General features: G+C 50.5%; 1 protein-coding gene across 3 annotated transcripts; it reads left to right on the forward strand.

Annotated features, from left to right (window-relative positions):
* Positions 1-2779: 2779 nt before the first annotated feature.
* Positions 2780-12879, forward strand: POLR3D (RNA polymerase III subunit D). Of its 3 annotated transcripts, none has more exons than XM_084615190.1 (9): positions 2780-2831; positions 4118-4295; positions 5861-5904; positions 6191-6342; positions 7456-7580; positions 8326-8497; positions 9418-9689; positions 10542-10694; positions 11758-12879. In XM_084615190.1, the coding sequence occupies exons 2-9, from the start codon at positions 4131-4133 to the stop codon at positions 11878-11880; spliced, it is 1206 nt and encodes a 401-aa protein (XP_084471316.1). In that variant the 5' UTR covers positions 2780-2831; positions 4118-4130; the 3' UTR covers positions 11881-12879. The 3 variants fall into 3 exon arrangements, with proteins under 3 accessions (XP_084471316.1, XP_084471317.1, XP_084471315.1); XM_084615191.1 differs by lacking the exon at positions 2780-2831 and adding an exon at positions 3181-3505; XM_084615189.1 differs by lacking the exon at positions 2780-2831 and having other exon boundaries at positions 3181-4295.
* Positions 12880-14647: the final 1768 nt, after the last annotated feature.

The following is a 14647-nucleotide window of genomic DNA, read 5'->3' on the forward strand; positions in this document are numbered from 1 at the left end:
GGCACCTAGATACCTTGGGCACCATCTCTCTGCTTGTGTTATCCCTGTGCAGTGAAGATCAGCTATGACCTAGTCCCTGTGCTCTCTCAGTATGTCAGTTGCACCGATTTACAGCCCAGTTAGATTTAGTGATGTGGAATGGCCATATGTGCCTGATGTGATTTAGAATCATAGAATATTAGGGTTGGAAGGGACCTCAGGAGATCATTTAGTCCAACCCCCTTCTCAAAGCAGGACCAGTCCCCAATATTTGCCCCAGATCCCGAATGGCCCCCTCAAGGATTGAACTCACAACCCTGGGTTTAGAAAGCCAATGCTCAAACCACTGAGCTATTCCTCCGGCGCGCGCACGCGTGCGCGTGTGTGTGTGTGTGTGAGAGAGAGAGAGAGAGAGAGCGCAGCTCAGGCCTGGACCAAGCGGACCCTAAATCTCTCTATTCTGGATGGGTGAAAGTAACCCATTACCTCTTATTAAGTGGGCCTAAGTGGTTCATGGGCCTTGGACTGGCCTACAGCACAGGGGAGAATTCACCTGAAGAGCGGATGTGATCCTTCTAAAGGGTTTGTAATTAGGCATTACTATCATCAGCTTATTCTGGACAAGCAAATCTGAAATTCCCTCTCTGTGTTCTGTTCCCCACCTACAGTGCATAATGAAAATTAAGGTTAATTAGGAAAGGATGAATCTAGAGGTGCATGAGAGATTGTCAAACTTTTAGAAAGTATTTTTTGTAAGTGTGGCTTTGTGAAACGTTTGTGAGTTTTGCAAAATGTCTGCCTATCTAACTGGATTCTCAGCTAATGCAAATCAGCATAGCTCCATTGAACAGGTCCCATGTATACCTTTATTTTTCAAGAGAACTCTTATTGAAAATGATGAGCCCAATTCTGATCTCCTTTACACTAGTGTCAACGTGGTATCTTTCTATTTATTACTCCAGATTTACACTAGGAAAAGTGAAATCAGAGTTTGACCCATGCATCTATTTCTAATGAAAAGAAAGCCTGTGCTATGCAGAGAATAGAGATTCTGGTTTAAAAGTCATTCTTGAGTGGCTTCTAGCCTCTTACAAAACAAAGTTTAACAAAAGAAATCATGTTGCAGCCCAAAATTTGTGTTTGGACAGAACTAATAAGCAGAGCCTCAGAAGTCCTGTTCTAAATCTAGAACCCATGATTTTCAAATAGGATCAAATTTTGGCAAAACGGGTTCTCTCTTCCCTCCAGTTAATGGGTTTTACAGGCACCTTCAGGGGTGACCGTACAAGCACAATTGCCGCAGAGATGGTGTGGATACTGCAGAAAACAGGACAAAGGAATATGGAGGTGCACAAGGACCGACTGCAGCAGCATCCTCTTCAATTTACCGCTCTTCACCTGAAGTGTTAACATGCTCCATTACTGCAGTTTCATGACACAATAGAGGTAATGAAGGAACGTTTTATTTCTGAGGGGCTGGTTTCAAAAAACACCTTTATCTTGATGCGTGAAAAATGAATTTGATAGCAACAATTTCATCTAGTGGGATTTTCCCTTAGGCTTGGAGAGCCCACTTTCATTGCCGATATACCTCCCTTCCTGCAGAGGTGTTAAATTAAAGCCCAGCACGACTATAGATTTTTCTATTTTCACTTAGCACTAGCAAGGAGATACTTGAAGCTCTTTCGTAGCAGGCAGCAGCCACTGACAGGAGCGAAGGACTGTTTTGGTTTTTATAGAGCCAGGGCTTGATTTTGAAAAGCAGTTTTGGATTTTTCTCCAGCAAATAATTGCAGGCCTGGTTTTATTGGGTCAAATAATTGGATGAACCATGCTTTGACATGTAGCTGCTTGGCTGCCTCCTGGAAACCAGGTGATTAGACATCACAGCACTGTAAAGAGTGTCTGCAGAATTGTGTCTGGGTGTATAGTTGTGTGGGTGCAAAACTGCTGTTGCAAGTATTTCCAACCCCCAAGCATTCAAAACTCAAGAGCCGGTCCCTGAGAAAATCATGAGTGGCCTAAAATTCATGAGATTTTAAAAAAATAATAATGTTTAGTGTTTTGGTTTCTGAGCCTTTGGAATGCGTTCAGGTCACATTCTCAAGCTTTTCTCCAAAATGAGAGCTAGAAACATACTTTTTTCTTTTAAATTAAAAAAAAAAAACCAGTGAAATCTCATGCAATCCGTATCCTCCAGGAGGTGGGGCTTTTAAGAAAAACAGTAAGTCTTGCAAGAGTTGGCAGCGCTGATTTGCAGAGAGTGAGACGAGGGGCATCAGGTAGTTAAAGCATGGATGCCACTAGTAAGCTTCTAGCAGCATTTACCTCCTCTCATCCTGGGGAATCGTGCGAGTGACAGACAGTCTATCGTACAATTCTTAGCATGGGCATTTCGATGCCAATGTGATCTAGAGGGTTGGCAGGGTGATTGTGTTGTTAGCATAGGTAGGTATTAATTGCAGTAGGGGAGGAGAGTGATTGGGAGTCTGGACTCCTGGGTTCTATGCTTGATTTGCCCACTTATGTCCTTTGTCACCCTGGCAAGTCAGTACTCTGCCTCTGTTTCCCTCCCTGCCCACTAGCTGCAAGTATTTCCCCAGTGCAGTGGGCGCCCCTCACAAAGATGGCGCCTCCTTCCTCCTATGCCAGAGGTCGCCCCTCACAAAGATGGCGGCACGCTCTTTTCTCCATTACGAGTGCGTGCCCCTCACAAGCATGGCGGCGCGGCGGGAGTCCCGCCACTTCCACTGCCCCTCACAAAGATGGCGGGCGCACGCATGCGGGCTAGAGTTGAAAGGTCAAGCGTGGCGTCACGCTTTTTCCTGTTTGCTGCTGCTGGTCGAGGCTGGGTTAGATAACAAGGATTGGGGTCTGATGGGGGGGGGGGGGTGTCTGGACGGGGGGGGGGCCGGGGTATGAGCCCCCTATGAAGGGGGGGGTGCGTGTCTGGACGGGGGGGCCGGGGTATGAGCCCCCTATGAAGGGGGGGTGCGTGTCTGGGGGGGGGTTCTGAGCCCCATATGGGGGGTGCGTGTCTGGACGGGGGGCGGGGTATGAGCCCCCTATGAAGGGGGGTGCGTGTCTGGATGGGGGGGTTCCTGAGCCCCCTATGAAGGGGGGTGCGTGTCTGGACGGGGGGGTCCTGAGCTCCCAATGGGGGACGCGTGTCTGGACGGGGGGGGAGGAATGAGGGTGATTGGGCTTGCTATGGGGGGTGTGCCTGGAAGTGAGAGTGGGTTCCCAGGCTCCTATGGGGTGTGTGAGCCTGACAATGAGTCGGGTGGTGTCAGAGCTCCCTATGGGGGGTGCACACCTGGAGATAGCAATATGGGGTTGAAGCCTGGGCGGGGGGAATGGTAGGGACTGCACGCCTGGAGACAGGTGGTGGGGTCTGAGCCCCATATGAGGGTGCCTGGAGATGGGGGAGCCTTGAAGGCGAGGTGTCTGAGACCCCTGCTGGGGGATGTTGAGTCCCTATAGTGAGGGGCCTAAAGAAAGGGGGAACTCTCCCCCTGTGGTGAGGGTGAGTTCCCTTATAACCTGGAAGCTGGGTAATTGAGCCCCTATGTGTGGGGAGAAGTGAAGAGGTCAAAGCCCCCATGTAATGAGGGGGATCTGACCCTGTACAGCAAAGGGTCCAGGTGGGAGGTGGGTGTGAGCCCTGAAATAGTGAGGGCTGGGTATGTGGGCCTTCTTTCTGATCCCCTTTTGGGGAACTGGTCCTCAGTCCAGCAAAAGGCAGATGACTTGCAGAAAAGATCTCCCAGCTCGGGCTGTCGTCCTGTGCTCAGTATACCTTCCTTACCTGCAGGCCGCCCCGCCGTCCCCCTCCCCCCCACCTTCCGAAGGGCCCTTCAGTTAATCATGCCCCTGGTATCTCAGGTCTGTTTTGTCCCCTGTGATTTGTTAATTTCTTGCCCTAGCAATTATCCTTATTCCCTTTTCTCCCGATCGCAACAAATTCCTATTCCTCTTCCTCCTCCTGACTGAGCTGTGTCTGAACAGAAAAGGAGTCGGCATGGCTGTAACACCACCTCCATTCCTTCCAGCTCAGGAAATGGGTTTCCAGGTGTCAGCTCTTTGGGTTGCTGGAAATTTCAGCCGTGTTGTTCCCTCTGATATTTCTCTTCCCCAGATAACTGGAAAGGATGTCGGAGGGGAGTTCAGGCAACGACGCTGGAAACCCAGGCAGTCTCCGGCCTGGACTCGCTGGGGCACGAGGGCTGATAGGGAGGAGACCTGCCACCCCCATTAGCCCCGGGCGCCTCCCCTCCATCCGTTCCCGAGACCTTACCCTCGGAGGAGTAAAGAAGGCAAGTGTCCCCAATGGCACAGAGAAGACTGCCCTCCTGACTTTCTTTAACCAAATAAGTGGCCTATAAAATAACTTTCAGGTTTCAGAGTAACAGCCGTGTTAGTCTGTATTTGCGAAAAGAAAAGGAGTACTTGTGGCACCTTAGAGACTAACCAATTGAGCTACAGCTCACGAAAGCTCATGCTCAAATAAATTGGTTAGTCTCTAAGGTGCCACAAGTACTCCTTTTCTTTTTGTAAAATAACTTTGATCTCATTTTATAGAACCTGATCCCGCACCCACCAGGGTCAGTACCACTGACTTTACCATGTGCCAGATCTGGCCTGTAGTATCCATGACTTAGTGCTGTACAGTGATCAAGAACACACAGTCACTGCCACAAAGAGCTTGCACCCTCAACAGATGTGCTTAGTGCTGTTCCAGTGACACTTCTTTGAGGGATGCTGCTAATTGTTCTTGGCTCCTTTTTGGAGTCTAACGAAAGATGCCTGACATTAAAAAGCTTAGAGACCTGATTTTTATTACAATAATTCCAGTGTCAACTTGTTTTTTTGTATCTTTCTGCCTGTCTCGGATGGAGGAAGGGGCGTAAACTGAACAGTAACTGTTTGGGTTAAGAAGAAAGTTGTCCATTTTGGGGTGGCTTACACCTTCCTATGCAGCATCTGATAAGGAGGAGACAGGATACCACACTCGACTGACCACTGGTGTGATCTGATATGGCAGTTCCTATATAGTATAGTTGTTGCATCAGGAGCCTTTGCAATCAGAACTCCTTGTTCTGCTCCCTTCTCTGACACTAACTCCTTCTGAGGCTTTGATCAAGTCCCTCTTTCTATTTCCTTTCCCCATCTGGAAAGTGGGAGAATACGTATCTCCTCGCCTTGTAGGGCTGGATATGAGGGTTAATCAATGAATGTCTGGAGAGCAGTTGGGAAAACAAGCCTTAGATAAACAGCATTATTCTTTTTTGAACTGGCAGCCTGGTGATGACCTTGCCAATCCCTGCATGTTTCCATGTCCTCTGTGGCCTCTTCTTCTCTAACCCATTCCTGATGCCACATGAACTATTTGTGTAACTGGGGCTGGCACCTTCTGTAGAGGTAACTGGGTAGGGAGTTGTACGGGACACACTGCATTGTCTGAGTCTGTAATGCAGCCAGACTGGTTCTGTGCCAGGCTTCCTCACTTCTGTTTGTAAAGCATCTTTTTATCCATAAACGCTCAAATAGTCAGAGCCTAGACAGACATTAGGGTGTCTGTGCATAAGATGGCTTGTAAACAGCAGCTCCAGTGGGGAGAAACTATTGGACCATGGTAAAACAAGAGACTGATGTAAAGTACCTCCAGAAGTCGAGATTTACATCAAGGGCCCAGGGCCTGGCTCCCTTCAGCTCCTACTGAAATCTGTGGGAGCTGAGGGCTCTCAGGATCTAGCACCATGTTATAGAGCTCAGCAGCAGATGGTGGGGTCATCAAATAGCTTCCCGTTTGTTTTCTGTGGCTTATATTTGGCACTTCCTGAACAAGAGACTTAATCATTTTTTTGTTTTTGTTTTGTAGAAAACTTTCACCCCCAACATAATTAGCAGGAAGATCAAAGAAGAGTAAGTGGCCACCTTATATTGTCTCAGTGGAGTGGGATGTGATCATCTAAAACCCAAATTAACGTGTACTGGCTGCAGTGCACTATTAAACAGCCTCCACGTTCCACCCCAGGGGTGGCTGTTTTGCAGTGATTGCTATAGACAGTTTGTAAAATATTCTGGCATCTTCTGAGTGTATGTAACGACACTCTAAGATGTGAGGGTGGATCATTTCAAGTGTGTTAGGATTCAGCAGGAGCGTTTTAGGCTTGCAATAAGCAATACCCCATCAAACCTTTTTCTCCAGGCCAAAAGAGGATATCTCCATCAAGAAAGAGAAGAAAGAGAGAGATCGGGATCGGCAGCGAGATGGCCATGGACGAGGCAGGGGGAGGCCGGAGGTCATTCAGTCCCACTCCATCTTCGAGCAAGGCCCAGCAGAAATGATGAAGAAGAAGGGTACAGTTAGCAGGAGTGTGGACAGCACTTAAGGCTGTGGGGCAGGAGGGTGTCACAGAAGCCACTTTTCCCAGAGTCTCCCTTCTGCTTTGCTTCTCCTCCTTGGAGATGACTTCCAAGGAAGGCCAGTGGTGGGGAGAGATGCTGCATTTCAGTGTCAACTTGAATCATCCCTATGTCCGACTTGCATGTATCTTTTGGCCAGAATTGTTAAAGCACTTTGGAATGAAAGGTGCTGTCCATGGGTAGGTTGTTTTTGTTAACGTGGGTACTGCCTTTTTTGCAAAGGTTTGAAATAAAATGATCTAGGGTTTGGAAGGGCTCAGTGATTCACGTTGGGGTAAGAGAGCTCTTCACCACAAGGTTACCAGTTTCAATCCAGCCCATTAAAGTCACCACTGTTCGATTCATTGCGTGGTGGGTCTCAGTGTGGTTTCTAGTGGGCAAATGTCCTGGTGGCTTGTGCAACATGCACTTGGGGAAGTTAAGACTGGAGAGTCTTCCCTGGCTGGAGAGTGAGGCCTTGTCTTCACAGCAGTGTGAGTTCAAGCTGTAACTCAAGTGTTACCCCAACCCACCTCCCGTTTGCGCGCACACACCTGGCTCTAGTTACATGGTGCTTTAAAGTCAGCTGAGCAGCGCTGTTGCAGGGTATTAGTTGATCCTCAAGTACTGCTAATGCTCAAGCTACAAATGCAGTGGGGGTGCAGCAGCCTAGGTGATAACGACTCATCAGCTGCTGATCCATTCACTCTGCGTAACTTGGGTGTTGTTTTGCACTGTGACCATGCTCACTCGAGCTAAGCTAACTCGGGTAGTAACTTGAGATAACTGTTGCAGTGAAGACTAGCCCTGATCTACCCTCTCTCCCCACAGGTGCAGTTCCTCTAGGCCAGGGTGGAGGCACATTGTCAGGCTAGTGCTGGGGAGAAGCTTGCACTGTTTGTGCTGTTCTGTTCTAGAGTTGAACAAGGGGATCCGGGGCTGCAGGGCTTTGAATCTAGAACCACTTAATTCACACCAAGAAAAGGGGGGATTGAAATACAGTGCTCAGCCAAGGGATTATCCCTGTTCCAAATCTTCACTCCTGCGCTCGCCTTCTCTTTCACACAGGCACTTGGGATAAGACCGTGGACATGTCAGACTTTGGACCTTCCCACATCATCAACATAAAGAAAGAGAAGAGGGAGACGGACGAGGAGACCAAGCAGATCCTGCGTATGCTGGAAAAGGATGATGTAAGCAAGGCTGGGAGGAGGGGGCAGTACCATCTGGGACGCAGGGCTATAGTTCTCCATCCGGCTGGAACAGAAGAGCCTACTCCAGGATTGTTCCATTGGATGGGGGCGGGGAGGTTGAGGAGGGAGTTTAAGGCTTCTAGTTCCCTGACGTTTGTTAGTCTGGGAGTCCCCAGTTCTAGCCCTGCCAGCAGGACACCTAGGGCCAAGTGGCTGTTTCCCCAGAGGCGGGGCGTCCCTGCTGCTCCCCAAGAGTCAGTTTCTGCACCCAGCAGCAGGAGCTTCAGGCTCACCTCTGGTTACTCTCCTGATTTCACTGCCTAGTAGAGAGGAGAGGAGAGGATACTTACATTGCCTGATCCTGCAGCAGTCACGGACAGCTCCCATTGACTCCTGTGGGGTTGGCTTGTATACAGATCAGACCAAGCACTGTTACAGATGGCATGGAGTCATAGGATTACAGTATCTGGGCATGGTTGGTGTGCAGGACTAGAAGGCAGGATTCCTGGGTTCGGTCCTTAGCTCTGCTGTCAACTTGCTATGTCAGTGGCAACTCGCGTCCTCTGTACCTCAGTTTCCACTTCTGTAAAATGGGCAGGGTGCCTATCTGCATAGGGGTTATGAAGTATTTGTCCTCTCTGTGTCCAATGGCCCTGATAAGTCCTGGCTGGCAGCTCTCCCCTCTCTGGCACTGAGGGATATTCTACCTTCTGACTCTTCTCCCTCTCCCGCTTTCCTCCTTCAGTTCCTTGATGACCCACGCTTGAGGAATGACATCCGGAACAAGCCAGTTCAACTACCCCTGGCCCACTCAGGCTGGCTGTTCAAGGAGGAGGGCGATGACCAGGAAGATATGAAGCCTTTGGCCACCAGCACCAAGGAGGAGATGATGGAAGTGGATTTGCCTTCAGTGAAAGGTACTGGATTCAAGCCCATCATGGTCAGACTCTGTGCTGGGATCCCTATGGGGATACACCTAAGCTCACCAGCCCTAGCTACAGCCTTGCAGCTTGAATGCTTGGGGTAGGGGAACATGGAGCTGATTTGTTCCAGTGTACTCACAAAATCCAAGCATTCAGCTAAAGGTACTGGCTATTGACTGAAAGGTATCCCTGGGAGGCCTACCTAGCAGGTCTCATACATTTGGTCTGGCCCTTCTACTTCCAGCCTCCCCGCCCCAGCGAATGGGGGACAGAGGCATATCAGGGGTTCCCTGATCAGAAGAGAAGCAAGGTACAGAAGTTGCAGGGGGTGGAGGGAAACCACATGGGGGGGATGTGTCCTCTTAGTATGTTGGACCATTCACAGCAGCACAAGAGGTATGGTGCTGTCCAAGCCTGTTTGCTCTGACTGAGGATGGTTCTTGTCTCCAGCCCTTCAGAAAGGGATGAGAAACCACCCAGAACCAAGGGTTTATTCAAGAGGCTCAGTGTGTAGCCCAGACGTTAACTACGTGTAACATTTCCCATCATCCTAGTCACTAAGGGTCAGGTCCTGCACGGTGCTGAGAGCCTCAATTCCCACGGACTCCCAATGAGAGTTGAAGGTGCTTAACACCTTGACAGGTGAAATAAAGACACCAGAGGCCAGCGTTCTTCCTGTGCCCCTGGCTAGTCTGTTGCAAGGGAGCAAGATTTGCTGCAGGTGGCAAGAGCCTCTTCTCCCCTGCTTTCCCCCACCCTCACTCCCGGGGGTGTGAAGCGGACACCCCCGGAGCATGGGAAGGTGGCTGTTGTCTAACAGGGAGCTTATGGTGGAGTGGGGAATAATTCTGCACAGGTAGCCTGCGACCTTGTCTGCACCGCAGTGAGCTCTGCGGTTTTGTCTCTGCTCTTAGTGAAAGAGGAGCCCCGCGATGAGGAGGACTCTGAGGAGCCACTGGTGGTTGCCAAGCCATCTCAGGCAAAGGCACCTCCCAGCTACCCGCAAGACATCTCCGTGGCAGAGCTGCTGCAGAGTCTGAGCCTGACCAAGGAGGAGGAGCTGGTCTTCCTGCAGCTGCCAGACACCCTCCCTGGGCAGCCGCCCACGCAGGACACCAAGCCCATCAAAACAGAGGTGCAGAATGAGGAGGGGCAGATGGTGATGGTGAAGCAGGAGAAGAACCAGGTACGAGATCAAGCGGGGCCCTCACTGAGCCCTCCATGGTATGGGAATGAGATGGACATTGTAGCAGGGGGTTGTCTTGCTGCGCATCACTCGTTAGAGGGGAGCTGTGTGCATATATTGTAGCTAGGTGCTAGGGAAGCATGTGGACTCCCCGGGAGGCCCATCAGCGGAACTCGTAGATAAAACCTAGCTAACAGCTGAGCCCTGTGAGACAGAGGCTGCCTCCGGGGCACTGGTGTGCATGTGCAGTGGGAGAAGGAGCAATGCAACAAGGGACAGTGTCTGTGCTGGCATTTCTGGGGAGTTTGCTGTATCCAGTGGTGAGAGACCTGGGGCAGGGGAGGGCACACAGGCAACTTTAACAATGCTCCCCAATCCTTTCGCTGTGTCCTTCACACACTCCCAGAAAGCACCTAGGATTTCTTCGGTGCAGTTTCTGTAAGTATCTCAATCTGCGTCTTGGCTCATGGCAATTCCCACTTCCACTGTGCAAGTTTCCCAAACCTGTTGGCCTTTGACATCCAACCAGCTTGAGCCAGGTGGCAGATATGCTCACAACCTCAGCACTTAAGGAAGGCTCTGGTTTTGAGGGAGGCTGCTTTGTTTCGACACTGATGGAACTTCCATTAAATTCTGAAATTAATTAGGCAATTAATGTCTATCCAATGATACAGCACACCTGAGCCTCATTGCATGGGGGTGGAGGCATATCTTACAGGATCTCTTACTTCTCTTTGGAGAGACTCCTTCCAGGGAAGGCGTGAGCATCCCAACTTTTGACTGGAGAAGAGCACTGGGGTGACCAGGGCAAAGGAGCTGCACCCCTCTAACCCCGAATGTGTTTCTCCACAGGAGGCCAAGCAGGCTGAGAACATCTGCACCCTGGGGGACCTGCCAGAAGGGCAGGTGGGGAAGCTGCTGATCCGCAAATCGGGAAAGGTGCAGCTGGTTCTGGGCAAAGTGACTCTGGACGTGACCATGGGGACCCCCTGCTCCTTTTTGCAGGTACAGCTCGCTCAGCGGCCAGCATGCATGGGAAATGGCTCGTCCTTGCATCTATGGTGAATTTATTGCTGGTGAAAGGTGACACGCTGGCAGCCTTGGGAATGCTTCCTCCACCCCCAAACACTTGCTTGCTGCCCCGTGCCTGTGTGTTTCAGTCCTGGCTTGGCCTTGAGGGACCTCCTCTATGCTTGAGAGAAGTGTTCTCTCTCCAGGGTCTGTTCAGACCTTGTCCTCTCAGCTGAGATGGTAGTGAGAGTTAGTTGTTGTACTGGACTTTGTGATCCATGATATCTATCTCCATGGTATATAAACCCCATCTTATCGACCCCTGGCTGCTAGGAATTGGGCTGAGGCTCCAAAACTCATTTCATGCGGGGCCCATCCAGCAGCCCTCGGGTAGCAGTGACTTTATCTACTCTCCACCTGGGCCTGACTTGAACCAGCGCCCCGGAGGTGCAACGTTCTGTATCCAAATCTCACTCCCCTGAGCCATCCATTCGATGTGCCCTTTGAGGACTGAGAAGAGCTGCTGCTATCTTATTTGGGGTCAGGAAGAGGCCCCATGATATGAAGGCTGAAAGCATCCACACCCCAGCACTGGAAGTGGGGAGATAATCTCAGAGACAGTGGATGGGAGAGAGAACCCTAGCTCACTTTCTTTGGGAGGAGGTGGACTGGAGGAACCTGTAGTTCAGCAAGGATTTGGCCTACCCTAGTCATCTACTGGCTGTTTCTGTAACCAGCGCACGGGGGATCATGGTGCCCAGGCAGCCAGAAGATGAGTTTCTGGGCTCGGCTCTCCCTGCTGGGAAGGAAATGCTTCCCCTCCAGAGTTCAGATGCATACAACAGAGCATTAGAAATCAATGCTTGACGGGAGCGTAACTCACTCATGCAATGAATCAGGGCCAGGGAGTTAAGCTGCAGCATGGCTGTCTCGAGTGGTCATGAACATAGTTTCCCCAAGCTAGGGAGATGCATTTTCTTTATATTCATGGGCAGGTAGCCTCTAAACAGAGAGTGAATCTGGCTGTTTTTAATGGTTTCTCCTGTATTGTTGAAAGGAACTGGTATCTGTGGGCACTGGAGACGGCAGGACTGGAGAGATGATCGTCTTGGGACATGTGAAGCACAAGCTGGTGTGTTCCCCAGACTTTGAGTCCCTGCTGGAGCACAGGCATCGATAAGAGAAAGGAAAGAAGGAGCAGAGTTCTCCGTGGGATTCTCCTCTCCTTTGTGGAGGTTCAGCCCAGAGGTGGGCTGCTCCTCTCGTCGGCCTGGGATGTCCATCCCAGTTCAGGTTCTGTTCTGGCTACGGGAAGCAGGTGCATGTCAGAGGAGGGTTTCCCACTGGGGCCGTGCAATGCCCTCTGTGCCACTACTCTGCCCACGGGCATCTTGCTCTTAGAAGCCTCCCATCCGTTTTCTTTACTGGCTGTGCTCAGAGCGAGGGGAGTTGGGAGGGCTCCTCCCCTCCAGGTGTAGCTATAAACAAGAATTACAGGGGACAAATGCACTCCTGTCCCCACTGGCACAAGTATACATATGTTCCCACCCTGTGTATATAGAAAAGCTACAGTGACTCCAGCCTCTGCCTATGGACCTAGCTCTGGACTTGAGACAACTGGGTTTTGGGTTTCAGGCACAGGTGAGGTGTGCCATAGCCTTTTGGTGCCAGTGAAGGAGATTTCCTTCCCCACGCCTGACTGTATACAAGCCTGCAGCATCCTACCATGTCCACCTGCCGTGCATTGCCAGAGTCCCTTCATCCAGCCACCACCATTGGGCTGAAGGAGGACTGGTCCAGGAGGCACGACAAAGCAACTCAAGCTGCTTCCCCCTGCTCCCTGTGGTTGAATGAGCTGCCTGTGCCACCCTCCCAAGCCCTGCTGGGAAGAGCCCGGAAGCCAAGCCGGGGCCCCCATCCTGGAGACTGTTAAACTTTCACCGGTGGTTTCCCTTTGGCCAGAGATACAAAGTGAGCTGTTCCTGTGGGCTCTCTGATTTGCCTGTCGACTCCCAGAGTGAATTTCTGCCTCCTTTGCTGTACAGCCTCTATGTGTCTATAGGATGTTCGCACTGCAGTTAGACACCCACGGCTGGCCCATGCTGGCTGACTCAGACTCTGTCTAAAGGGCTGTTTAATTGCAATGTAGACTTGTGGGCTTGGGCTGGAGCCTGGGCTCTGGGACCCTCCCATTCTCAGGGTCCCAGAGCCCAGGCTCCAGCTCGAGCCCACAAGTCTACACTGCACTTAAACAGCCCTACAACCTGAGTCAGCGGGCACAGGCCTGGCACAGGTTTTTATTTGCAGTGTAGACATACCCTGAGTCACTTTAGGAGGGGTGTGTAGTCATTCAGGGGCTTGCTTTCACATCACCAAGTGATTGCCCAGAGAGAGACACTGCCTCTCATCTTTGCGTAAGTATTCCTTTAAAAGGCTAGGCCCTGTGCCCAGTAAATGTGTGATATGGCTTTGTGGGTGAATCTCCTGTGTCTGTGAAGGTGAGAGTCCTGTTTGCCAATGTCCAGATAGCACTTTGAACTCCTAAAGTGCTGTCCACGTACGAAGCGTGTGGTGTTTAGATTTTCCAGCCTGCACCGCTTGGAAGCCATGGAAGAATGTGCCAATAACTTTACCAGCTGCTAGTCTTGTGTTTGGGAGTTTAATATTAAAATGTGGCCTTGGTACAAAATGCATTCAGCACCCTTCAAGCTTCCCCACCTGGCTGCTGACGAAACAAGTTTTCAGTGCATTCATTGTATTATTGAGGCTGTAGAGAAACAGGATGGCCAACACCACCTGGGTTTAATGACCACTTAGGTTCTGGAGTACTCCACAGAAACCACCTAATTCCACCCCTTCTGCTGAGTCTTCAGACACCCCTAACTCCTCCTCCGGTTTATGTGAGCGGCTAAAGATAGCTGTCTACCTCCCGCAGCCGCTTGTGCCAATGAAGTGGTTTGCCACAGGGGCAGTGGCTCTTGGAAGACCCAGCAGCTTGTCTGTGTGGGCTCTGTCTGGTGGAGCCAATGGAAAGAGCAGCACTTGCTGCAGTGTGGTGTCGAGGCTGCTGGATTCTACGGGGAGCATTGCATGGGTTGCATGTGGAAATCAAAGTGGAATAAAACTGCATCCGTGTGCACATGTGGTATAGGTGTGTGGGCTACAGATTATTCCTAGCAGGCTATCATGCGTTCTCTCTGTACTTAGTATCTTGTGTGCTCTCCTTTCTTTGAAACTTGCTATCTCCTCCACCCAGCATTTGGGAATCTGCTCTTTCTTGCTGCACAGTTTTCCAAATCATGTCATCCTAGAAGCCACCTTTTTCCATTTGTCTGCCCTCTAGCTCCCTGCAATGTTGCAATTATCTTTCCTCAGAAGTATCTTCTATGCCCTGTTTGCCCAGCCCTCTATCTGACAGGTTGGATGTACTATCACGAGCTGGATCAATAGAATCTGGGCGCTTTCTGTGGGGTTCATCTTTTCTCCTCCACCATACCTGTTGCTTGAGATGGGCTTGGTATCCTAGTCTGCTCAGTCCATAACTCTTGTTTAACATACACTATATACCGATACTTCTGTAGGAGGCAAGGAGAGTCATTAAATACAGTTGAGCATAAGCTTTTGTGAGCTACAGCTCACTTCATCGGATGCGATGAAGTGAGCTGTAGCTCACGAAGCTTATGCTTAAATAAATTTGTTAGTCTCTAAGGTGCCCCAAGTACTCCTTTTCTTTTTGCGAATACAGACTAACACGGCTGCTACTCTGAAACCTGTCATTAAATACAGTATTCACTATCTGGTTAAAACAGCTGCTCCTGGCAGGGCTCTGGAGCTATGCTCCGGCTCCAGGCAAAAACCTGCAGCTCCACTGCTCTGCGCTCAGCTCCGGGCTCCGCTCCAAAGCCCTGGCTCCTGGTGCCACCACAATTTTGATAGAAATGTGTGAA

Source organism: Lepidochelys olivacea (assembly GCF_965140295.1).
Source record: "Lepidochelys olivacea isolate rLepOli2 genome assembly, chromosome: 26".
Lineage (NCBI taxonomy): Eukaryota > Metazoa > Chordata > Testudines > Cheloniidae > Lepidochelys > Lepidochelys olivacea.